Source organism: Chrysemys picta, chromosome 9 (assembly GCF_011386835.1).
Source record: "Chrysemys picta bellii isolate R12L10 chromosome 9, ASM1138683v2, whole genome shotgun sequence".
Lineage (NCBI taxonomy): Eukaryota > Metazoa > Chordata > Testudines > Emydidae > Chrysemys > Chrysemys picta.
This window is the reverse complement of record NC_088799.1, coordinates 87,928,788-87,955,034: the sequence shown is the minus strand read 5'-3', so window position 1 is coordinate 87,955,034 and position 26,247 is coordinate 87,928,788. Positions and strand designations below refer to the sequence as shown.

Sequence of the window (26,247 nt, the reverse complement as noted above, 5' to 3'; positions counted from 1 at the left end):
GGCTCCTATTAAAGACAGACACAGTGCACTCCCTTCAGACTGTGCTGTGAGAAATTCTGTGGTTTGGATCTCTTGCAAATTAGCACTACCTCAAAGCCTAAATTGTCTCTTGTGAAACCTCCTTATGTAACTTTTTAGAAGGCTGGAGTAATCTGTTCTCTGGTACAGCTGCCATAATGTTAGCCCTCATGCCTTCTAATATTTTTCCAGAGGAGAGCAGATATCTTTGTTCTTGAAGATTAAGATGGCAAAGGGAAAACGAACCTAATTTAAAGGCCTGGCTGGCCTGATGACCTGGGGCTAACGTTCTGTGCTGCCATACCAAAATGGAGACTCGATTCCTGCTCCTCATTTAGTGTCACTGAAAACCAGTTGTGGGGTGGAGGGAATGCCTCGGGTCACTCTCCCCAAATGATGACAAAGGGACAGTGGGCCCCAAAGGGAGTCACAGCCAGGAATTCTTAGCTGGTAGAATCAAAGCAATGATGGGAGATGAAGCATGTTGGCACAGGCAGTGGTGGCAGTAAGTTCTCAGAGCTGATGGGGAAAGTTGGAAGGGGTTTGCCAGTTGCCCCTTGAAAATTCCTGGGTGAGAATTCTCCCAAGCCTTCCTGTGTGGATCCTTTTAGTGCCTGGCACTTTAACAGTGGCATGCCAGACACTGCCTTTTTAGCTAACATGGAAGGTACTCAGAGGAAGGGCTTGCTCTCTTGGGAGAAGCTGACACAGTCTGTCAGGGCCAAGTAATCTGGTGGCAGCAATCAGAATCTTCCCCAGGCTTCCAGGTTAGCAGTTAAACACTGGCTAACCCCTGAGGTGCTGTGTACTTGGCATATTCGGCAAACCCACAAGTTCAATGCTGCCTCATGAACATACCTGCTAGCGTGCCATGGTTAATGAACTCTGACACGTTCAACTGCTATACAAGGTCTGCAGGGAAGAGGAGCATTGAGGAGTTCATTCATTGTAAGCTAAATATCGAGTTTTTTTTATATTCATCAAGCCAAACAAGAGTTTAAATGACCAAATGTGCTCAGAACAAATAAAGTGAAAACCAAAGGGATAACTGTTTGGATTAAATTGTTTATGCTGTGTGAAGTACACAGCTAATCTCTGGTTAACTAGCCATATTGGCCAAACTGCAGTAGTTTAGTGATGATTTGCAGTAGGTTTGAATTACATTATACAGACTGCTTCAGACAGTTAGATTAGCAGCTAAATTTTTCTTTTAAAAGAACTGAGTTGCAGACAGCTCCAAAGCACAGATAACATGTGTTTGTACTGCATTCAAAGCCAGCCAAGTTGCTTTGCAGGCAGCTACAGTAGCTGATTAATTCATTTCAATCTCAGAAATGGTGGTACCCATACAACAAAGTAACTTCTCCATCAGCGCATATTACACAGATGAATGTCTGCCTCCATTTGCGTTCCTTGCTGGAGAATTGCTCTGATATCTCCGGCTTTCTGTCATGCCATAGCTGGCAAACTTTTATAGTGTGAAGATAAATCCCAGAAAATCCACCAGAGATGTTATTGATGTAACTGTAACATGCTTTCTAGCTAAAAAACATTTTTGGATGGCCTCTCCATTAAGGCTTCAGAATTAGGGTGAGTTTATTCGCCATATGGGCCATGTCAGACTTTGGCTTCTTTTCAGAGCATCTGTTAGCTGCTTCCTTAACCTCTCCTGTGTTTTTCTTCCTAGCAATCGAACGAGCTTTATCTCTCCAGATAGAGACGGTATTAATTCAGCAAGAATATTTGCCAATTCAGTTTCCGGAGAAGAGGAAGAAAGTTACATTCAAATGGTAATCTTCATTTTCACACAGCTATCCTGTGCTCTATTCTGCTCTGTCACATGCCCTGAGAATTCTGAAGCTCATTTTCTAAGAAAAATGTTCAGCAGGTTTGTCCTTTGCCCTCTTTAAAAAAAATAAATCAAATGGTTTTAAACTAAAGACACTGGGTCTGATTTACAGAGAGATAAGGGAAGCCTTTTTTCAGCTATTCAGATCTCAGCTGTTCACCCCACAAACGTTGCTGAGCAGTTCCAAGAGATCACTGGGATCAGGCATATTTACATGAGAACTCATTAAAGGCAAAGGAAAACTAAGTCCTTTCACCTTTTACAAGGGCCCCCTGCAGAATCTCCTAGGAAATGACAGACAATCTTCAGTGCACTTCCTAAAGGAACACACACAATGTTGTATAGAAAGAGAACTCCGATTAAAGTCTTGGTTGCATTAACCCTACTTCCCATTACATAAAACAAAAACATTGTGGCTTCCTTTTCTTCATTAATTCTTTGGCCATGTCTAGAAATAGGCCAGAACCTAATCCCCTTCGAATTTCAGGTGGGAATTGATCTAGAATTCCTAGATCTGAGCCAGCTGTGGCAGATTTGGTTCCAAATCCAAAGCCCGAAGGGGCCAGCTTTCCACTTCCAATTTGGGAACGTTTGCACAAAGAGTTTACACAGTTGGCTGCTCCAAACAGAAATCTTACCTCCTCGCTCCAGACTAAACCTGAAGCTGATCTGAATCTACACAATAGCTACTCAGCTCAGCTCTAGTCATAATCACACTCCAATTGTATTGTTCAAAAAGCTAAAACCTTTAACATGTTTGTCATCATCTGTGACTCTCCATTTTGATATGCAATTGACAGAGATGAATCAAAACCAGAACCATTTATCCATACCCCCAGAACGTCAATGGCTTAGATGAAATGGGATCCAGATGTAAGCCATCCCAGGTTTTGGTTTTGCAAAACAAAATCCTTACTGATGTTTTGCTAAACCTGAATGAAAACCACCCCCGCCCCATTTTGCCCATATTACTGTAATTACCCCAAATCAGAGTTCCTGAATTTCTTTGTACAGTCACGTAATTAGACATTGCTAGGATCTTGCAATTAGTTGATGAATGCATCCCTTGACATACTATACAAATGATGTGGGCCAGAGCTCTCCTTCTTTGCTTACTGCTGGATTAGGAATAATACTAAACAGTCTGGTCTTTTTCCTTTTAGGATCATGATTTAAGGGTTTTGAGTTACTCATTAAAAGTTTCTCTCATTCCACAACAGGAGCACAGCCAGGCAACATCTCCATGCAGTGGTGCTTTCCCATGGTCAAGGAAGTCCAACCTTGATTACTTAGCATTGGATTTTAATTCCGCTTCCCCATCCCCTGTACAGAAGGTAAGAATCATTTCTGCAAATACCACCCTTTTTTGTACATCCTGGTGTCTCTCTCTGATGGAGGCAAACAGACAGAGATTCTCACTTCTGGGTAGCCTCAATACAATGAAATCCGTCGTGCTCTTCCAGCTGATTGCATTCATAACAGGCTCAACATGAACATACGGGTAACATGATAAAACCACAATTAAAGTTATTACAGTGGGGCCAGTATTATGCCTTAATGTGAATGGAATCACATTAGGCATAATGGCTCCACTGGAATATACAGTAGTAAGAACATATGGGCAGATTTGTAGGTGCTTGCAGGAATTCGGCAAGCTCTTTTTTCATTCTCAAAAGAAACACAGGTTCCCACAAAACTTTCCTGCCAATTTTCCCACAAATCCCATCTGCAGTAACACTCTGTGACGTGAGTATGACTAACAGCAGGGTCACAGGAAGACATTATAGGAGATCTTGTAACACGGCAAAAATATTTATTAATATTAGTTATGTCATTGCAGAAGTGTCTTAGATTCTTTAGACACAGTCAAAAGATAAGATCTCTGCTGCTCCAAAGAACTTACAGTTTAAATCAGGGGTCTCAAACTCAAATGACCACGAGGGCCACATGAGGAGTAGTTCATTGGCTCGAGGGCCGCATCACTGACACACACACACCTCTCACTGCCCCCAGCCTGGGCAAGGAGTTGAGGTGCAGGGTGCGGCAGGGGACTCAGGGCAGGGAGTGCAGGAGGGGTGCAGGGTACGGCAGAGGGCTCAGGGCAGGGAGTTGGGGTGTGGGGTGCAGCAGGGGGTTGGGTTCAGGCAGGGGGCTCAGGACAGGGAGTTAGGGTGTGGGGTGCAGCAGGGGGCTCAGGGCAGGGAGTTGGGGTGCAGGAGGGGTGTGGGATGCGGCAGGTGGTTGGGGTTCAGGCAGGGGGCTCAGGGCAAGGAGTTGGGGTGCAGCAGGGGGGTGAGGTGCAGGCAGGGGGCTCAGGGCAGGGAGTTGGGGGGCGGGGTGCAGGAGGGCTTTGGGCTCTGGCCCAGGGGTGGCAGCGGCGCGGGCCGGGGCCAGGGCTGGCAGCTGGCCCTGGCCCCGGACCCACGCCACTCCACTCTGCGAAGCAGCTGGAACCATGTCCCTGCGGCTCCTGGGGGAGGAGGGACACAGGGCTCCACGCGCTGCTTGCTGCTCCTCCAGATACCTCCCCCGAAGCTCCCATTGGCCGCGGTTCCCCGTTCCTTGGGGGGACGGGCAGTGCCTGGAAGCCAGGGCAACACATGGAGCCCTCTGCTTCCCCCCTCCCTGGCCGCAGGGACGTGATGCCAGCCACTTCAGGGAGCGGCGCAGGGCTCGAGGGGGGCAATCCCGCGAGCCGGATGTGGCCAATGGGCTATAGTTTGCCCATGCCTGGCCTGGAGGTAGGTTGGGGGCGGGGGGGCGGGCCTCTTGGCGGGACGCAGGAAATAGCCCGGCCCGCGGGCCACATGTTTGAGACCCCTGATTTAAATAAACAATGGTGGACAAAGAAGGAATACAATGAAAGCAAATAAATTTACTGTAAAGTGTAGTGAATATCTCGATAGATTGCTGAGTTTTTGTTTTACATCATTTCAATCATCAGTTTTGCTCAGATATCTTTGAAGGGATTGACTTGAGGTTTCTAGGCCTCCTTTGATTTAAACCCTCCTATGGTTAAAATTCATGCAGGTCATCAGTGTAGCAGAATCTTACTAAAGGCAAGAGAATTAATTATCCTTGCTGTGGGATGGAGTTAGCCCATACAGCGTGTTTCCATATCTCACTATGCTGGGCAGACTGACAAGGTGACAGATGGATAATTCTATCTAAAGCGGACTGCAAAGCAATGCTCTTGTCAGCTGATGTCACTGTAACTTCAAGGTGAAATGAAATGACCAGGAAAAAAAGAAAAGGAGGAATAGAAAACAAAACCAGTTTTACTAGCATCCATGTTCTCTCTAATATAAAACAATTGTTTCTTCGTCTGTCCTACAGAAACCTTTCCTCTCGGAAGAGCAGAGAGTAGACTATGTCCAGGTAGATGAACAGAAGACTCAAGCCCTACAGAACACTAAACAGGAATGGACAGATGTGAGGCAATCTAAAGTTTAAAGGAGGAAGGTTTGGGGTTTGGTTTTTTGCACTGGAACAACATTGTTAACCAAACAGCTGTAACAGCAGAGTTCAAAGGCAGACAGACAGAGTGTAAGATCCTGGTGGTCTCTAGAGGAATGACATTTTCAAGGAAAAACCTTCAAGTTCAGCTGGAAATACTATGTTGAATGAGTGGTTTATAGGATTATCAAAGTAACACGTTAATCTTCTTTGCCACCCCTTGCAAGCAAGTTACATGGTACAGTTTTATGGCCTGATTGCGGGAGCCACACATTGAATGGTAACAAATGCCACTACATGTTGCATTTATCTATTTAACCCCGCCTTCTCCCTGTATTAGGTAACTCCTTGTTGCTAAGGCTGTTTTTTGATATTCTAAAAATACTGCAGGTGCTAAGGCTGCTTTTGGCTTCTGGTATCAGACAGGTGTTGGTGACTATTCGACCAAGGGCTAAAATACTGAAATAATAAAAAGCAGAACATTTTAATATATATATAGTGCTTAAGCAAACAGAATTTTGGAGAATATTTCCCCTCCCCCCCCCAGATATAATGTCTGACTTTGAGTGACACTGTTAGAGACTATAAATAGGTCTTTGCACTGATGGAACTGGAATGCGTGGTAGTCAGCACCCCGACTGACGTTCATCATATTGAATTTCTTCTTTCTGTTGCGGTTCACGTCATCACCTTTTCCGTCCAATTGCTCCTGATGTTGTCTCCCTGGTGTGAGGACTTTCTTCGGCACAACACGGCAGCTTCTCTGACAGGAATCTGCTGACACACAATTCTTTGCTGGCCAAAAAAATCAAAAAAGGAAGCTGTGCATGAGTCTGTTTCTGCAAGTCTTGGAAAGGTTGGCAAAATATCAAGACTGTTTTTGTCTGAACTGCAAAAGAAGAAATGCAAATGAAATTCCTGATAACGGTGATCGACCCCACCCGAGTGTTTTGTTAGCCTCATCCTCGCATCATGAATGAGGTAATTAGGAAACAGTCTTAGTCGGGCACTCAGGTAATAATGAGGGAAGGAGCATTATTAGGCAAGCAACTCTGCCTATGTAAAACAGCCACTTAATACACTTCAGCAATGTCAAGACATATTCAGGAAGCTTATCTCCTTTGGTGTTTGTTATGAGGACAATCTCAGGATCAGATAAGTGTATGTTTTATAATGTATTTAATTCTATTAGTTTGCTTAAAATCCTTATTTCAAGATGTGCACAGGCAGTTCAAATCAAGAAAGTGTAGCACCCTTCAGTTATCCCATTGGGTTCAGTCTTGAAGTCTTTACTTATGCAGAAGATCCCACTGGCTTTACCGGGACTACTCTTGTGAGCAAGGACCTCAGAATCAGGAACTTTATGAAGGATTTTCCTTCATGCTGGATCCAAATTCACATTCCTCCTCCTCATACCTGCTGATATCACACTATGTTACTGTAAATTATTGACATCCAAAAAATGCTGAATTACCAAACTGGGGTTAGAAAAAATGTTGCTTATGTCAAAGAAATAACTCTGACGTCGTTTCAAGCTTCTGTCCTATGTTTCACGCATCCCTCATTTTGTATTATTGTCACACATTTGGGCCCATAGGAAGGTTGAAAGCAATGACTACCTGATTCTCACTGTACCACTAGAAGAGGGCAGCTTAGCTGATGGAAACATCATTTTCTCCTACCTCAAGATAGCTGAAGTGTTTGCAGTTCTTGCTATTTCATCAGAGCAAAACACATTTGTGACTGTGCGATGAATGTTTGCCCAGTTTTGCTAGTGAGGATGACAGGGTTTACCTGTGCATTTATTGACGTGGGGGCAAATCACACATCCCAGTCTGCAGGCACAAAGTGTCATGGATTAGAGCTGTTTGGAAAATGGGGTGTTTCCGCCTTCTGCGGAAAATGTTGACTTTTTGCCTCCCCCTTCCCCCCCCAAATGGCTGAAAAATGCTGATTTTGGCCAGAAAGGTATAAACAAAAGCTCAATATTTTCTGCAGAAAGCGCACTTCTGGTGAAAATTTTAATTTTGTTGAAAAACCAATTTTCTGTTGATAAACAGGTTAGAAAAAGGGAAATCTTCAACCAGCTTTATCCTGGATGCAGTTTTGCTGCATGAGAGGCAGGATTCAGGGAGCCTGCCTGTGCTCAGTGGTACAGAGCACACCTCTGTGGAGGCTGGCACAGATCCGAAGTGCCACACCTACAAAGAGGTTTGCCTTCCTGCCCAAAAGCATTCCCTTTATTTTGAGGAGGTAGGCAAGATATCAGCCTGTATCTGTTGGGCCATGCAAATGATGAGGGGCTGAATGTGCTTTGTGCGTACTGAAATACTGACAAGGAAACACAAGACCAGGTGAGCTTTACAGCAAGACAGCAGAACCCTAAAGAGCAGGGAGAGGTACAAGTCAAAGCAGGTGCTACCCTAGAAGTGGGAATGAAATTGCATTACACTGCCCCGGCCCCCAAATGCTTAGTGATAGCAAGGTAGCATCTCAGTCATTTTCAAGTAAAACTTTAATAAAAACCATTCTGTGTTTTACTGGAATATGTTCTTCCATGCTGTAAAAAATACTCTGGAGCAGAAAAATACAAAGTCAAAAGTTTTAAAGAAATATAGAGGGGGGATGTTTTTCCCCACTATTCTTAATTCTTTGAAATATTTAAACTTTGGCAGATGCGCTGAAGGGTCACTGAGGAGTCTAGAAAGTGTCTTTTCTGTCAGTGTTTCTGAGAGATGGGCCCGAACCATAAACCTGGATCCGAATGTCCCTGAACGTGGGTCTATATCAGAGGTCGGCAACCTTTCAGAAGCGATGTGCCGAGTCTTCATTTATTCACTCTAATTTAAGGTTTTGCGTGCCAGTAATACATTTTAACGTTTTTAGAAGGTCTCTTTCTATAAGTCTATAATAAATAACTAAACGATTGTTGTATGTAAAGTAAATAAGGTTTTTAAAATGTTTAAGAAGCTTCATTTAAAATTAAATTAAAATGCAGACTGGTGGCCAGGACCCGGGCAGTGTGAGTGCCACTGAAAATTAGCTCGGCACACATGCCATAGGTTGTGTACCCCTAGTGTATATCTAGTGTCATTGTACCTCCTGCCTGCACCACAGCCTGACCCTGCAGTTGTTGCTCAAACAAGGCCGTGCTGCTTTTAACCTTCACTTTTTATCCAGAAACTAACTTTTCCCCCATGATCCAGTGTAGCAATCCATTTTCCCCTGATATATGTGGTAACTCTCATTGGCATTAATATGTGGGTATAATGTGGGGAAGTGCAAGCAACTGAGTGTGGGTTTTGGTGAAAGTTAAAAGCAGTGCTGACTGCACCTTGATCACAATGAAAAAAGTCTTTACAAACAACTGGGTTTTTCCTTAAATGGAGAATTCCACAATGTGACAAACTAGAGTAAGGGTGTTATTTTTCAGTACACTTGTGTATTAACTTGCTATTGTTCAAGGTTTCAGTCTGAATACAGTTGTGCCACCTTGTAGATCAGCTACTCCATCATAAAATATCAGGGTTGGAAGGGACCTCAGGAGGTCATCTAGTCCAACCCTCTGCTCAAAGCAGGACTAATCCCCAGACAGATTTTTGCCCTAGATTCCTAAATGGCTCCCTCAAGGATTGAACTCACAACCCTGGATTTAGCAGGCCAATGCTCAAACCACTGAGCTGTCCCTCCCCCCACCTGTTAAGTAGTTGTAATTACTATGGCATTACAGCAGGGGTTCTCAAACTGGGGTTCGGAACCCCTCAGGGGGTCGCAAGGTTATTACATGGGGGGTCATGAGCTGTCAGCCTCCACCCCCGAACCCTACTTTGCCTCCAGCATTTATAATGGTGTTAAATATACAAAAGTGTTTTTAATTTATAAGGGGGGTCGCTTAACTCCCAGTTGAGAACCACTGCATTACAGAGTGTTACTGTGGCATCAGAACTCTCAGCATCATTATGACCTAACGGCAGGAGAAAAAAGGTATTACAGTGAAAGAGGAGCTTGTATTTACTTAAACACACTCATCACTGACCCTCAGCCAAAGAGGAGAGGGAAACTGAAAAGCACCTGGAAATGGATTTAGCTTTTAACAGTGACACATCTTTAGTCTCTTAGGGTGCCACATGGACTCCTCGTTGTTTTTACATCTGAAAACGTTATCTAGTCTGAGAATCCTTCTTTATGGAACCAGCCAAACCGCAGCTTACTGAAGCACAGAATGCCTTCTTCCTTAACTGGGGGCTAATTCTTTATTATTTAGTTATTTTTATTTATTTATTTTTTTAAAAAAATAAAGAATACAGATGAAGAGGGAGGTGTGGCCCTCGGTGGGGCAATCTAGCTAACAGTAACTGCGGCTGTAATTTCATTTTAAATTGTGTTTTGGGGGGAATCTGCTTAAGGCGTGGTCCAGCACACATCCTTCAGCAGTGCCTTATCCAACCACTCTTTTTTATTTAAGCCAGAGGGAAACATTACACAACCCTAATACTTCTGTTTAATTATAAATGTAGCTTGGTTCAATGGAGCATTCAGATGAAACTCAGTAGCATGGCAAAGTGAAAAGTAAACAAGGAAAGTGGTTTTAGTCCATGTGCTTCTCATGAGAGATCCACGTGGTTGGAATGTTATGTTGATCAGTTGGATTTTTCCAAGCTATTGGACACAGCCGATTTATGAGCGAGAGCTTTAATGCCTACTCATCGGAAAAAGGAAGACAGTTTCCCCTGGTGTCTTCCTTTGCTATCCCTTAAAGAGGCAGGATCCCATCTAACCAGGCACTCGGTGCGCTGAAGAATCTGCCATCCCATTTGTAAATCTTTGTTAGCGTGAGCTGATCTGCCTCTGGGAATAGCAGCCTCATACAGAATGGACCATACGATTCTAACTCCTTAATGCAGGTATTTGGGCCAAACCCCGCTGTTTTTACTCAGACAAAACATCCACTGACCTCAGTAAGGACGGCAGATTTGAACTATTGTTTCTTAATTTCTGAGAGTATGTCTGCACTGCAGCTGGGAGGTGTGGGCAGACAGACTCTCTCTAGCTCGCTAAAATAGCAGTGTGGAACTGACGGCGGCTGAGGCTAGCCATCTGAACCCGGAGCCAGGGGCAAATGGGCTTGGACTTGGGCAGCTAGCCCGAGCTGCTGCCAATGTGCAAGTTCCATGCTGCTATTTTTAGCGTGCTGCCTCACGCTGAGCTAGCACAGGTCTGTCTACCTTTGCTGGGAATCCCACCTCCCAGCTGCAGCATAGACATCCCCTGTCTGCTACAATACGATACGGCGCTAATTCAGCAAAGCACTTGAGCCCCTGCTTAATCACATGCTTAAGGCCTTTGCTGATCTGGGAGGGATTTAAGTACTTGCTTAAAATTAAGTACATGCTTACATTCTTTCCTGAGTGGGGCTTAAGCCATATTCTGCTGTCTATATGTGATTTGCACAAGGGTTTGCAGGACCCCAGGACTCTTTTGCTCAGAAGGATAAAATATATTTTTCACTTATTTCTAAGGCCACCATCACATGCAACAGCATTAATTACATTAGAGGCAGAAATGAGCATTATAACTGAAAAATCTCAACATGTTTCTAACTCAAGAGCGGTGTTTTCAATCAGTTCACTTCAGCCAGGGGTAGCGCGCCCTCTCTTCACTGTTGCTAGCGCTGTAATAGATGCGGGGTTTGGAACTGCATTCATTTTAAATAATTCAGTGGTTTAGTAATTAAAAGACCATCAGATGCTGTGATCAGAATGACGTGCAGGGCAAGGCCTTTTCTTTGTTCCCCTGTTCTGCAGAATTCCTCAGGTTAAAAAAAAAAAAGTCACCAAAATAAAAGATTTTTTCAATTTCAAAGCCAGAGTATTTGTTGTTCTAGTAAAATAAATAAATAAATAAATGAAGTCTTGTGCAAACAAAGCATTACACTTTGTATATGCAAATCTTTGGAAAAGCATTAAAACAGTCATCTCTGGTATGAAGGATTAAAAGTCATTAAACAGAGGGGAGTGACTCTGTCTTCCTGCTGTTTCATTGTGATGTTTGTTGTATATATTTGCACATTAAACTGTGTTCCTTTTTTTTTCTAATAAACTAAGATAAAATGTAATCTTGATCTTTAGTGATTTTGATGATCTAGACTGCTCCCAGAAATATCCCCCTTCCACTTTTTTTATTCATTCTCTTAAACACTCTTTCTTCCTATTAGCATGTGAAAGGTTCATGGTAAATTCCATTTATGCGTCTTCTGGCTGCAAACTGATTTTGTGCAACAACATATCAGAAATATCATTTGCTGATGGTTTGGGATGTGTCAGTTGGGAGAGAGAGAGGCGGGAGTGGTGGTGGGTAGGTCCTAAGTCTAATCCTGGCTCCAGCACTGACTTCTCTTGATGACCATGGTAAGTCACTTGGGCCCAGATCCTCAACGTTATTTACTCAGCTAACTGGGAGTTAAGCACTTAAATACCTTTAATTCCTATTGATTTCAGTGGGAGTTAGGTGCCCAAATACCTTTGAGGCTCTGGGCTATAACCTCTCAGCCTCAGTTTCAGCACCTTTAACATGTGGATAATACCGACCAAACAGGGGTATTATGCATACAAATTAACTGCTTGTAAATGCTTTGACGTTCAAGTGAAGCATGCACTTTGCTGGATCGCGGCCTAAATAGAAAGTGTGGTTATTATTTGGGCTGATCTTGCAATCAATCAACGCTCAGCATTCCTGTTGATTTTAATGGGATTTCCACACACAAAATGCTGGCAAGATTGGGATCATTGTAACGTACATATCTCAGGAGCACTGAGGCCAAAACAAGATACAGTCCAAGTGTTCCAACATTAGATATTCACAAGTGATGAGAAGATATGGAAAATATTTTACTGGCTACTTAGAGCTCCTGTTATTTTGAGAACTGTAGGTCCTTGCTAGATACCCACTGTGCTATTGATAAGAGGGACAGACTATGAGAGCTGAGAGTGTTGTTGATGAAAACTCAGGTACATGTGCCAAGGAGTCATATCTTGTTATCAGACTGAATTTATTGGGCCCCATAAATGGGTAACTGGTGAAATTCTCTGGTCTGTGTTACACAGCAGATCAGACTAGGTAATCTAATGGGCTCTTCTGGCCTTAAACATCTCTGAATTTGAATCTATGAATAAACATTATAGGAGAAAAGTGCTGTTGAGCTGATACCAAACTCAAGAAACTATTTATTATCCCAGGAATGTAATACCTACTGCACAAAGTCAGTGGTGATAAGTGACACAGAGAGAAGCTGATTGCTAGTCACAGATCAAAAGGTCTCACGCAGCTGGATTTATATACAGATTTGGTAAAGATTAGCCGCCTTTCTTTACATTTTTACAGTTCCAAAACACCCTTTACAAATCGGCTGAAGAACAAAGACACACAGTGAACTGCTGGGTTATCAAATCCTGGTTACTTTTGCACAGTGCAAACCTTCCTCCATTCCTAAGCGCGTCCAATGTCATATAACAAGCACATCCGCCCTCTGAAAACTGCGCTGCTTTATGGTGCCTCAGGTTGGGAACTGAAGCCCCCCAAAAACACTAAGTACTTTTCAACATTTTATCCGAGCTCTCTTTTTATCCACAGCACAAATACAGCAATGTGTGATACCCTCCACTGTCCCAGCAATGGACCTCTAGGCTGACGTAGAGAGCCCAGCTCTAGGGACAAGAAGGGAATCAATTTGATTCCATTTAATTTTTGACCGGTCTGCTGAGATTTGCAACCAGGGCATCGCTTGTGGTCATGCGGGTTTTTGTTTTGTTGTTACATGAATACCTGTCCATTGGGAACGGGCGAGACTAACAACATGGTTCGAACAGGCCACCCACCAGAATTTACATAGACTTTGTGATCTATGGAGCTTTGGATATTCTGAGGGGGTCACTGTCCCTTTACGCTCTGGAAAATTCTGTGTGTCAGAGTTTGAAAGACTTGTCACTTGGCAGCAGTTGCAGGTAGTTTTGGACCCTGAACCCAAAAAGTGGAGGTGGCTGGGCACAGCTTGTAAATAAGGACCTCGCTCAGTTCATTATTGCTGTTATCGTATTTTTCTTGGTTGCTGTATTCTAATCCAATTAATCAGAAATGGTTTTTGTGATTTACTGAATTTCAGGAGACACTGTAGTAATTACTTTGGCTACTACCAATCTGGGAAGGATTCAAGCCGGCACCCTAAATATGAAATAGCCTATTAAACAAATATCCTGCGCCTCTAAACAGAGTGTTTAAAAAAATACTAGCCTCTTAGAAAATGTTCTTTCAGATTAGTAAGAACATAAAAATGGCCATGCCAGGTCAGACCAGTGGTCCATCTAACCTAGTATCCTGTCTTCTGACAGAGGCAAGTGCCAGATACTTCAGATGGAATGAACAGAAACGGCCAACTATTAAATGATCCATCCCCTGTTGTCCACTCGCAGCTTCTGGTAGTCAGACTTTTGGGACACCAAGAACATGGGGTTGTGTTCCTGACCATCTTGGCTAGTAGCCATTGATAGATCTATATTCATGAATTTATCTAATTCTTTTTTACCCAGTTGCACTTTTGCCTTCACACCATCCCCTGGCAATGAGTTCCACAGGTTGACTGTGCGTTGTGCGAAGTACTTCCTTATGTTTGTTTTAAACCTGCTGCCCATTAATTTCTTTGGATGATCCCTGGTTATATGAAGAGGTAAATAGTATTTCCTTATTCAGTTTCTCTAAACCTTCCATGATTGTATAGATCTCTAGCACAGGGGTGAAGAACCTCCAGTCCGTGGGCCGAATCCGGCCCACTGCTTCATTTCGTCTGGCTCACAGCAAGTCTCCATGCCACAGGCCAAAAGCCTCGAGCCTTGGTGCCCCCACCTGCGTCAGACTGGAGCTGCAAGCGCCAGCTTGCCGGCATGTCCCTGAGGCCCCTAGGCAGAGGGATGATCAGGGAAGCTCCGCGTGCTGCCCCCACCCCCAGTGCCAGCTCCGCAGCTCCCATTGGCTGGGAACTGCGACCTGTCCCCTTCCACGTAGGGGCCGGACATGCTGGCCACTTCCAGGAGCAGCGCAGAGCCAGGGCAGGCAGGGAGCCTGCCTTAGCCCCGCTGCACCGCCAACCAGGAGCCACCTGAAGTAAGCGCAGCCTAGCCAGAGCCTTTACCCTGAGCTCCCTCCCGCATTGCAACCTCCTGCCCCAAGTCAAAACCCCCTCCCACACCCTAACTCCCTCCCAGTGCCCGCACCCCCTCCTGCACCCCAACCCCCTGTCACAGCCCTGAGCCCGCTCCCACACTTCAAACCCCTTGGCCCCAGCCTGGAGCCCCCTCCTGCACCCCAAATCCCTCATCTCCAGCCCCACCCCAGAACCCAGCCTGGAGCCCCCTTCCACACCCTGAAACCCTCATTTCTGGCCCCACCCCAGAGCCTAGGGGAAGCCCCAAGCCTCTGCGCGGAGCCACAAGCGCCTGCCTGCCCCGCTGCGGGGGGAAGCCCCGAGCCTCCGTGTCCCTCCCCCCCATGGGGCTGTGTGTGGCCTGCAACTGATTTTTTCTGGGAGTCAATGGCCCCGATAGAAAAAAGGTTCCCCACCCCTGCTCTAGCATATCACCCTTTAGTGGGCTCTTTTCTAAGCTAAACAGTCCTTGTCTTTTTAACCTCTCCTCATATGGAATTTGTTCCAGATTCCTAATGATTTTTTTTTTTTGCCCTTCTCTGTACTTTCTCAATTCTAATGTCTGCCTTGAGATGGAGCGACCAGAACTGCATGCAGTATTCAAGGTGTGGGCATGGATTTATATAGTGACATTATGATATTTTCTATCTTATCTATTCCTTTCCTAATGCTTCCTAACATTCTGTTAGCTTTTTTTTGACTGCTGCTGCACGTTGAGCAGATGTTTGCAGAGAGCTATCCATAAATGAGGCCATGATCTCTTTGTTGAGTGGTAACAGCTAATTTACACCCCATCATTTTGTATGTATAGTTGGGGTTATGTTTCAGTGTGCAATTCTTTGCATTTATCAGCATTGCGAACTTTGCCTTACTGTTTTCCCCTTTTTCTAGATCGTTTATGAATATGTTGAACAGCATCGGTCCTGGTACAGATCCTCTGGGGACCCCACTGTTTATGTCTATGCTGTGAAAACTGACCATTTATTCCTCCCTTTTGTTTCCTATCTTTTACTGATCCATGAGAGGACCTTCCCTCTTATCTCATGACTACCTATGTTGCTTAAGAGCCTTTGGTGAGAGACCTTGTTTGAATATGAATATATTGAGATATACCTATCTCATAGAACTGGAAGGGACTTCAAAAGGTCATCAAGTCCAGCCCACTACCTTCACTAGCAGGACCAAGTACTGATTTTTGCCCCAGATCCCTAAGTGGCCCTTCCAAAGCTTGAACTCATAACCCCGGGTTTAGCAGGCCAATGCGCAAACCACTGAGCTATCCCTCCCCCCTTCTTAAAGGCTTTCTGAAAATCCAAGTACACTATATCCACTGGATCACCCATGAGCATATGTTTGTTCACACTCTCAAAGTATTCCAGCAGATGAGTTAGGCATGATTTCCCTTTGCAAAAGCTGTGTTGACTCTTCCCCAACATATCACGTTCATTTATGTGTCTGATAATTCTGTTCTTTACTAGTTTCAGATAATTTGCCTGGTGCTGAAGTTAGGCTTACTGACCTGTCATTGCCAGGCTCCCTCTGGAGCCTTTTTTAAACTCTGTCATTATGTTAGCTTTCCACCAGTCATCTGGTAGAGAGGCTGATTTAAGCAATAGGTTACATACCACAGTTAGTAGTTCTAAAATTTGATATTTGAGTTCCTTCAGAATTCATCTGGTCCTGGTAACTTTAATTTATCATTTTTTCCCCAAAACCACTTCTATTGACACCTCAATCTGGGACTGTTCCTCAGATTTGTCACCTCAAAAGAATGGCTTGGGTGTGGGAATCTCCCTCACATCCTCTGCAGTGAAGACTGATACAAAGAATTAATTTGGCTTCTCTGCAATGGCTTTGTCTTCCTTGAGTGCTTCTTCAGCACCTCAATCATGCAGTGGCCCCCTTGATTGTTTGGCAGGCTTCCTGCACCTGATATACTTTAAAAAAATTGCTGTTAGTTTTTGTGTCCTTTGCTAGTTGCTCTTTAAATTCTTTTTTGGCCTGCCTAATTATACGTTTACACTTGACTTGCCAGCGGTTAAGCTCCTTTCTGTTTTCTTCAGTAGGATTTGACTTCCAATTTTAAAGATGCCTTTTTGTCTCTAACTGCCTTTTTTACTCTGTTGTTTAGCCACGGTGGTGTTTTTTGGTCCTGTTGCTTTTTTTTAAATTTGCGGTACACATATAGTTTGAGCCTCTATTATGGTGTTTTTAAAAAGCTTGCAGGCATTTAAGTCTTATGACTGTTCAATTTAATTTCCGTTTAACTGGCCTCCCCATTTTTGTGTAGTTCCCCTTTTTGAAGTTAAATGCTACTCTGGTGGGTTTCTTTGGTATTTTCATCCTACAAGAACATTAAATTTATTTCCATTATGATTGCTATTACCGAGCAGTTCAGCTATATTCACCTCTTCGACCAAATCCTGTGCACCACTTAGGACTAAATCAAGAATTGCCTCTTCCTTTGTGGGTTCCAGGACTAGCAGCTCCAAGAAGAAGTCATTAATGGAGTCTAGAAATTTTATCTCTGCATCCCATTCAGTCAATATGGGAATAGTTGAAATCCCCCATTATTCTAGGGTTTTCTGTTTTTGTAGCCTCTCTAATCTCCCTGAGCATTTCACAATCACTGTCATCATCCTGGTCAGGTGGTCAGTAGTATATTCCTATTGCTATATTCTTATTATTCAAGCATGGAATTTCTATCCATGGAGATTCTTTGGTACAGTTTGAGTCATTTAAGATTTTTACTATATTTGACGCTATGCTTTCTTTCACATATAGTGCCACTCCCCCACCAGTACGACCTACTCTTTCATTCCTATATATTTTGTACTATGGTATTATCATGGTTCCACCAAGATTCTGTGATGCCTAGTATATCAATAGCCTCATTTAATACCAGGGACTCAAGAATTTATACTTCTTGCATTTCTACACAAGCACTTATAAAATTTGTCAATATTTAGCTGTCTGCCTTCATAGAATCATAGGGTCAGAAGGGACCACAAGGGTCATCTAGTCTAACCCCCATGTGAAGTAATTGAATGGGACTCTTTCATTTGACTGTTTCTCTTTAACTCCTACCTGTACTTTATCTGCTTCTATCCTCTCCTGTTTAGGATATAGAGGATCCCCATTAATAGATCCTCCCCTAAGGGACGTTCTCTGTTTGAACCATGTGCTCCTCTGCACTTGTCAGCTTTCATCCAGCCCTTAGTTTAATAACTCTTCTACAAACTTTTTTAATTTGACATGCCAGCAATCTAATTCTGTTTTGGTTTAGGTGAACCCCAACCTTCCTGTGTAGTCTCCTTCTACCAAAAGGTTCTTTAGATCCTAATAAAGCTAAAGCCCTCCTCCCTACACCATCGTCTCATCCACAAATTGAGACCCTGCAGTTCTGCCTGTCTAACTGTTCCTGCGCATGGAACTGGAAGCATTTCAGGGAATGCTACCATGGAGGTCCTAGACTTTAATCTCTTACCTAGCAGCCTAAATTTGGCCTCCAGGACCTCTCTCCTACGTTTCCCTGTGTCACTGGTATCTACATGTACCACGTCCACTGGCTCCGCCCCAGCACCGCACATAAGTCTGTTTAGATGTCTCGAGAGCGCCACAACCTTCACACACACCAAGCAATTCACCATGCGTTTCTCCCGGTCATCACAAACCCAACTATCCATATTTCTAATCAAAACCCTTGTTCAAATAATAATAATAAAAAAAACCCCAAAACACAAGATGCTGAACATTGGCAAATAAAACTTTTTAAAAGGCTAATAACCCAGCAGAAAGCTAATAGGGGTTTTTGATGTATATTGCTCTCTCCTCAAAAAGGGGAGAACCCACATTTACAGCCTTCAATAGAAAACACATTTCTATCATGATCAGTTTTTTGAAGTTCAAAAATAGTAGAAAGGGAGAATTTTAAAAAAAGATTAAAAAAAAAGAAAAAAAAAAGAGCATCATCACGCTCTCCAGGCTGATTTCCTCAGAAGTTAGTCAAGAAGTCATCAGGAAACACTACCTCAGGAAATACTTCCTGCCTGGTCAGCACAAGGAACTTGTGCAATCAGAGAAGAATGGGTAAGGAGTCAGTGTTACCAGGCAAAACAATGGGGGAAGCTTGAAAAGAGATAGCTTGGACCAGAGCAAGTCGAGGTGAAGTAGACAAGGCAAACATTCATGAACAGGAAAATACAATAATGATGGATTATAGCTTTCCGCAATTCAGAGTATAACCAGGACCCGAGTCTGAGCTCTGTACACCAGTGTAAATCTGCAGTAACACCACTGATTTCAGTACAGTTACTCCAGATTTATGCTGCTTGCTTGTGTTACAGGTAAGCAGCTAGCTCTGTAACTTCAGCTCCTCAAGCTTTCCTGGTACTTTCCCCCCAACCTGTCCTGTTTCCTGCTTGAGATGGACCCTAGGTTGTTGCTATAAGTCTGTTTTATACCGCAGAATTCCCAAGCTGTCTCTGTTCCGCTTGGTTGGCTGCTGCTGTACCTGTTACTCTTCATACAAGCTACAGCTGGGTTGGTTCTCACCTAATGACAGTAATTTTCAGAGAGTGGCTGAATACCAGCTCCAGATTCTCTGAATCAAGCTGGGGAGAAGAAGCCACTGCTATTTCCTCATCAAGTACAGTAGTCTCTCCATCCATGGGCTGGGGAAAAAAGGAGAAATACAAATGAATATGAGGCTTTCTCTTTTCACTGGGAAACGCGAGTGTTTCCCATTAGCTTTTGCTGAGCTGTGGCTACAATGAACCACTCCATCATCCAGATAGCCCCGAGGGAACAGGTGGGAAGAAAAATCCATTCTTCTCTACACTGGGAGAGGGTTAGAAAGACAGAACCATGCAGTACTTTAAAGAAAAGAGGAAGGATAAACAGAAGAATAGTTGCACGTACTATACCATTCACATCACACCTGCAAAAGCCAGGAATCCCCTGGGCAGAGAAAAGTTTAGAAACTAAAAGGAACATTCCTTATGGTCTAATTGGCCTTTATGGCCTGGTGAAAGGCCTAGCTCTTTTCTCTGGCTCTGCCTTGAGGGGAATTGATTTAATTAGGAGCAATATTTGTTTATTTATACTACAGTAGCACCCAAAATATGCTAGGTGCTTTATGGACACATAGAAAGGGATAATCCCTCCCCTTAAAATCTTGGAGTCTAAAAATACAGTAAACTATTTTCAGAAATGACCTGAGCACTGAGGACCCTAAGTCTCACTGAAAGTCAAAGAGACTTAGGCTCCTAATGGCCAGATTTTTAAAGGGATTTAGGGGTCTGTGGACAGAGATAGTGCCTACTGGGATTTTCAAAGGTACCTAGGCACCAACTCTCATTGATTTCAATGGGAATTAGGCACCTATGTGCTTTCAAAAGTGCCTCTTTTACTATGTATGCACCAACATCCTTTCGGAGCACCTCACCCCAGGTGAAAAAATGTCTACAAAAACAAGCAAAGAGGATCAGGATAAAGTACTCTCACTGGGGAGTTAATGCAAAAATATAGTAGTTCCTTGCTAACTATGTTGTTTGGTCTTCAGCTAGGCGGAATACTTTTGTGTCAACATTTTTCAAGCAAAGTTTTCTAGACAGACTAAACAATGCTGCATATCACAAGCCAGATCAGCAACATGTTCAGTAGGCTTCTGTTCTAGTTACATGTTAAGCAACTCAATTGTAAAATAATAGTTTGACCACTTCCTGATGTGATGCTTACTTCCTGTGTGTGCAATACACAAAAGTACAAAGGCCCAAGTTCAAAGGTGAGTCTAATCAAGTTAAAATTGTTGTGGACGTCCCAAAAAGAAGAATGTGTCAAGAAAAGCAACTAACAAGGTGTAAGACTGTGCAAGGTAAAGACACTCCTAGCTCTCTGTAAAATACTTCTTTCAGCAACTTGGCATGTCAATTACAGCCTCTTACTCTTCCTTATGCTCATTTACATATTGGTAGGTGGTTGTAAATAGCTTATAGGATCTACACTAAATGGAAGCAGTTCTATATTAACTGAGCATATGGGCACAGGCGCCGACTTTCCAACGTGCCTGGGGTGCTTGACCCCGGCTCTGCTCCAGGCCTTGCCCCCACCCCATCCCTTCCCCCAAGTCCCTGCCCCACCCCGCCTCTTCCGGCCCCATTCCACCCCCTCCCTCAAGCATGCCGCACCCTCACTCCTCCCCCGACCAGAGCCTCCTGCATGGCACGAAACAGCTGATCACGGTGGGTGGGAGGCGTGGGGAGAAAGGGAGAAGCACTAATTGGTGGGGCCCACCAGCAGGCAAGAGGCACTGGGGGGAAGAGGGGAGCTGATAGGGGGGTTGCCAGTGAGTTTTCAGCACCCACCACATTTTCCTTGTGGGTGCTCCAGACCAGAGCTCCCACAGAGTCGACACCTATCCATATGGGAGTCTGAGTTTAAGCGAATCCACTTACACTAATTTAAACAGCACATCTTACTTTGGCCCAACGACTTGACAAGCATCTTGGTACCCTGTGATCTATCAGAAGACTTAGGCCCAGATCCTCCAAGGTGCTTAGACGCCTAACTCCCATTGAAATCAAGGAAGTTATGCCCCTAAATACCTTTGAGGATCTGGGCCTCAGAACCTAGACTCCCTTCTATGCAGGTACCTCTTGGCCTCACTGATATCAGCTCATTTAGAGGAAAAAAGAAAAAGCTTTTAGTGAAAGAACATCATTACCTCTTGTTAACAAATTGATGGTGTTTATCAATAAGAGACAGCGAAGATCTTATGAATGTATCATGTCATACCAAACTCTGCATTGACTTTTAATGGCAATAATGCTTAAAAACTATTGCCATGATCAGTCAGGCCCACGGTTCATAGGTTAACTGAAAGTGAACATCTCTCAGCCTTTATTTTATCAAGGCAAATAAGATGGGCCTTGATATACCTTCCTAGGGCTTCTTAGTTAATTTTCTTTTCAAGTTGATGGAATCTCTTTAATTGTGACCATAGCTGTCCTGATGAACTAAAGAATGTGGTGACAGCATGGGGGGAAATGAAGCATCCCTTTTTTTAACTTTATGTTTGCTATCGGAAAAACATGCATTTAAGTGCTTTGCTGGATTGAGACCAAACTGATCAGCACTTCGTAAGATTGAGCCCTGAACCTGGTCCTTGGTGTTGGATTTTAACCATCCTAAATTCCTAGGCTAACATTCTGCTTTCAGCTGCATAACTACAAACCCACTGAAGTCCGTGGTGTTGCAGGTGTATATGTGAGAGAATTTGGCCTACTCTCTGCCCAATTCTCCAAAATGAAATTTTGCATTAACTTTTAGCTGCTTCTATTTCACACGTGGAAGATCAAAACAAAAGTTAGTTGACATCATGGCAAGCGGTGTCGATTATAATAAATCTAATTACCTTTTCTTGATCAGTACACTGGCCATACTTCATTCTTACACTTGTGCTGTTTGCATAGGTAATTCTCTAGTAACCGTGGCTGTCATTTCCTCTTTGACTCAAGCAATGGTACCATTTATACTTTTATATCTCACCAACTGGCCTGTGTGAGCTGGCAACTAAAACACAGCCATTTGAATTCTAAACAAGAGAAAGCATGTGTATTTGACTATCTGGATATTCAGGTCACACTAGTGCAAATCTCTCTCTTAGTTCACCAGAATGTTTCTAGGACTTTGTCCTGGATAGATAACACACTGAGCAATATCTCACTCTACTCAGCTATAGTGCAATGTACTGTACTCTGGATCATCCCTTAACGTTTTGGAGGTTTTGCTGAGTAGCATCTGTATAACATTGATCAGCTAACACCCAAAGGCTTTTAAGGTGGAATGTCTGTGATCTGTGTCACACAGTGTATGTATATGTCTGTCAGCAGCTGTACTTTAAGTTCATTTCCCTTATTTTGACTCTTATCTATATTCTTTCTGATTCTTCTCTATATCATTTTCTATGTTGAGTTCATTTGTCCAGCCTATGTCTCTCCTTTGTGCCTTTTAGAGTTGTGGGAAGTTCAGCAGCTTCTTTTCGTGAATATTTTATTCATTTTGGATGCATGGGGATTTGTAACTCCTACTTCTTGCTTTTACTTTTGGGCTCTAACTCCTAAAACTCAAAGACAGATAAAACTATGAGCATGGGAATATCCTCTTCTGCCCCAGAAAGTACTAAGGCCACTGTTATCTTCTGTGAGGGGCAGCCTCCCCAGCGCACATATTCCAGAGAAGTCAGTTGGCTTCATCTCTCTGATATCTTCAGGTGCAGATGGCTGGCCTATTCTCCTCCACTGCAGTGGTTCGCCTGCAGCTCCCCACCCCTCCCATTCCCCCACACAATCTGTAGAAACCATCCGCATAGAAATGAGTGCTTTGTCCACTCCAATTCAGCAGCAGGGAGACTCTAAATGAAGAGGGGAGGCTGATTCATGGCACTCCAGGATAAAATAATATCCTGTGCCTACTGGCCAGTAATGCTTCGTAGCTCCCCAGCCTCAGTTTCTAACATTGTCTTCTTTGTTTTCTGTTTCTTCATATCTTAGTTTAAGCAGAGGAACAATCAGCCACTACTCCATCAAGTTAGGAAAGCTGGGTACTCTTTCTTCCACAACATGCAACTTTCATTCCTGTCAGACTTCTAATAGTCTCACAGAATCCTACAGATGGAAAAAACCTGTCACACTGTCAATCACCCTGTCAGTTCAGGATTGTTCCTTATGTTCTATCCCCAAGAATCCATCAGTTCTGAGTAAATTGCAGAGAAATATCAAAGGACTGGACTTATAATAGTGGTTCTCAGGACAAATTTTTGGTGGCCTCAGAGTGTGGCCACCAACTCTTGCTGGTGGCCGCTCTCACACTTTTTCCTAAAATACTTAATTAGATTTAGGGAAAACAAATAAGTATGCACATAGACATGTCCAAATCATTGTAATTTATTTATTGCTAGCTAGTAAATCTGTTGTGAAAAGTGATATTAACAAACATACAAGTATCACTTTTCATAGCAGACGTACTCAGTCCTGCCAACCCTGGGGACAAATTAAGCCCTGGATGGGGGGGCCAAGGGAGGCAGCCGGTGCCTAGAGCCTGAAGCCCCACCACCGGAGTCTGAGGCCTGCTGCTGTGCAGCCAGGGACCGGGACTGGAGCCTCAAGCCCCACAGCTAGAGCCTGCCACCCTAGGGCTGAACCCTAAAGCCTGAGCCCCACCGCCCCTGGGTAAATGGAGAACCCACTGGGTGCCTACTCCTCCAGCATTGTGCCCCAGGTGTCTCCAGAGAGTGGCAGGGCCCAGCACCTGCTGACAGCCCCAGCAACCAACACCAAGGCAGGGCATCCAGGAGCAAGAGGGCGGGGGAGTGGCAGAGGTGCTTAATGCCTTCTTTGTTTCAGTTTTCACCAAGAAGGTTGGTGGCAATTGGACATCTAACATACTGAATGCTAGTGAAAATGAGGTAGGATCAGAGTCTAAAATAGGGAAAGAACAAGTCAAAAATTACTTAGACAAGTTAGATGTCTTCATATCACCAGAGCCTGATTAAATGCATCCTAGAATACTCAAGGAGCTGACTGAGGAGATATCTGAGCCATTAGCAATTATCTTTGAAAAGTCATGGAAGATGAGAGACATTCCAGAAGACCGGAAAAGGGCAAATATAGTGCCCATCTATAAAAAGGGAAATAAGGACAACCCCCCCCGGGAATTACAGACCAGTCAGCTTAACTTCTGTACCCAGAAAGATAATGGAGCAAATAATTAAGCAATCAATTTGCAAACATTTAAAAGATAATAAGGTGATAAATAACAGTCAGCATGGATTTTTCAAAAACAATTTGTGTCAAACTAACCTGATAGCTTGCTTTGACAAGGTAACAAGCCTTGTAGATAGGGGGGACGTGGCAGATGTGGTATATCTTGACTTTAGTAAGGCTTTTGATACTGTCTCGCATGACCTTCTCATAAACAGACTAGGGAAATACAACCTAGATGGAGCTACTATAAGATGGGTGCATAACTGGTTGGAAAATCATTCCCAGAGAGTAGTTATCAGTGGTTCACAGTCATGCTGGAAGGGCATAACGAGTGGGGTCCTGCAGGGATGAGTTCTGAGTCTTGTTCTGTTCAATATCCTCATCAATTATTTAGATAATGGCATAGAGAGTACACTTATAAAGTTTGCAGATGATACCAAACTGGGAGGGGTTGCAAGTGCTTTGGAGGATAGGATGAAAATTCAAAATGATCTGGACCACTGGAGAAATGGTCTGAAGTAAATAGGATGAAATTCAATAAAGACAAATGCAAAGTACTCCACTTAAGAAGGAACGATCAGTTGCATACGTACAAAATGGGAAATGACTGCTTAGGAAGGAGTACTGCAGAAAGGGATATGGAGATCATAGTGGATCACAAGCTAAATATGAGTCAACAGTGTAACTCTGTTGCAAAAAAAGCAAACATAATTCTGGGATGTACTAGCAGGAGTATTGTAAGCAAGACACGAGAAGTAATTCTTCTGCTCTACTCTGTGCTAATTAGGCCTCAACTGCAGTATTGTGTCCAGTTCTGGGTGCCACATTTCAGGAAAGATGTGGACAAATTGGAGAAAGTCCAGAGAAGAGCAACAAAAATGATTAAAGGTCTAGAAAACATGAGCTATGAGGGAAGATTGAAAAAAGTGGGTTTGTTTAGTCTGGAGAAAAGAAGACTGAGAGGGGACATGACAACAGTTTTCAAGTATATAAAAGGTTGTTACAAGGAGGAGGGAGAAAAAATGTTCTTCTTAACCTCTCAGGATAGGACAAGAAGCAATGAGCTTAAATTGCAGCAAGGGCGGTTTAGGTTGGACATTAGGAAAAACTTCCTAACTGTCAAAGTGGTTAAGCACTGGAATAAATTGCCTAGGGAGGTTGTGGAATCTCCATCATTGAGGATTTTTAAGAGCAGGTTGGACAAACCTGTGAGGGATGGTCTAGATAATATTTAGTCCTGCCTTGAGTGCAGGGGACTGGACTAGATGACTTCTCAAGGTCCCTTCCAGTCCTGTGATTCTATGATTCTACTTTGCCCCCCACCCCCCCAGCCCAGGAGGCTGTGGCTGCAAGAAAAGTCCCCGGGGGCCGCATGCTGCCATTGCAATAAATATCCAGTACAGTGTGAAAGATGCACTAGTTCAAGAGGGAACCTGTGAATGGTGACTTGTACTACTCTTGATGAAATGAGGTCAGGAGTATTACAACTTATCCCTACGAGGCGGGAGGTGTTGGAACAGAATGCCAGTTGAAGCATCTTTCACTAACCAATCCACGTCATATGCAGCTGCATGTTCAGTGTTCTATGAATAATACAAAGAGAGCCAATACCATCAATACACATTATAGGTTGAACTCTACATTACATTACATAAAACATAATTTCTATTCAGTATATAGGAGAGTATGTTTTCTCATTCGTAAATGGATCCAAGATGAGTGTGTGGAACAGAACCCTAATCGGTCTACAAGTAGCATCAAAGGGGAAGAGCCCGTCTGTCTGTCTGTCCCCTTAACTCCAATGCGGAAAATGCACACCTGCATTAATCTGACAAAAGCTGCATCTGGGGCAGCAGTCTTTTCATTTAATAAAAGAAGAGGAATTATTCCTTTATCAATCAGTACCATGGAATTACACACATTGGATGCTCAGAATCAAAAGCCAATGCTCACTCTAAGTAAAAAAC

At 43.5% G+C, this 26,247-nt stretch overlaps 2 protein-coding genes across 4 annotated transcripts in view; both read left to right on the top strand.

Annotated features, from left to right (window-relative positions):
- Positions 1-7,393, top strand: part of GAB3 (GRB2 associated binding protein 3) — a 109,323-nt gene extending 101,930 nt beyond the window's left edge. For 2 of the 3 annotated variants that reach the window (XM_065557299.1, XM_065557300.1), the window contains 2 exons: positions 1,706-1,808; positions 3,088-3,509. In XM_065557299.1, the coding sequence (XP_065413371.1) occupies positions 1,706-1,808; positions 3,088-3,360 (376 nt within the window). In that variant the 3' untranslated portion in view covers positions 3,361-3,509. Of the gene's footprint in view, positions 1-1,705; positions 1,809-3,087; positions 3,510-5,203 lie in introns of those variants that run through there. The other variant, XM_008170064.4, reaches the window with a different exon arrangement.
- Positions 1-26,247, top strand: part of LOC135973540 (uncharacterized) — a 904,472-nt gene that overhangs the window by 82,562 nt on the left and 795,663 nt on the right. The gene's annotated exons all lie outside the window — the stretch shown is intronic.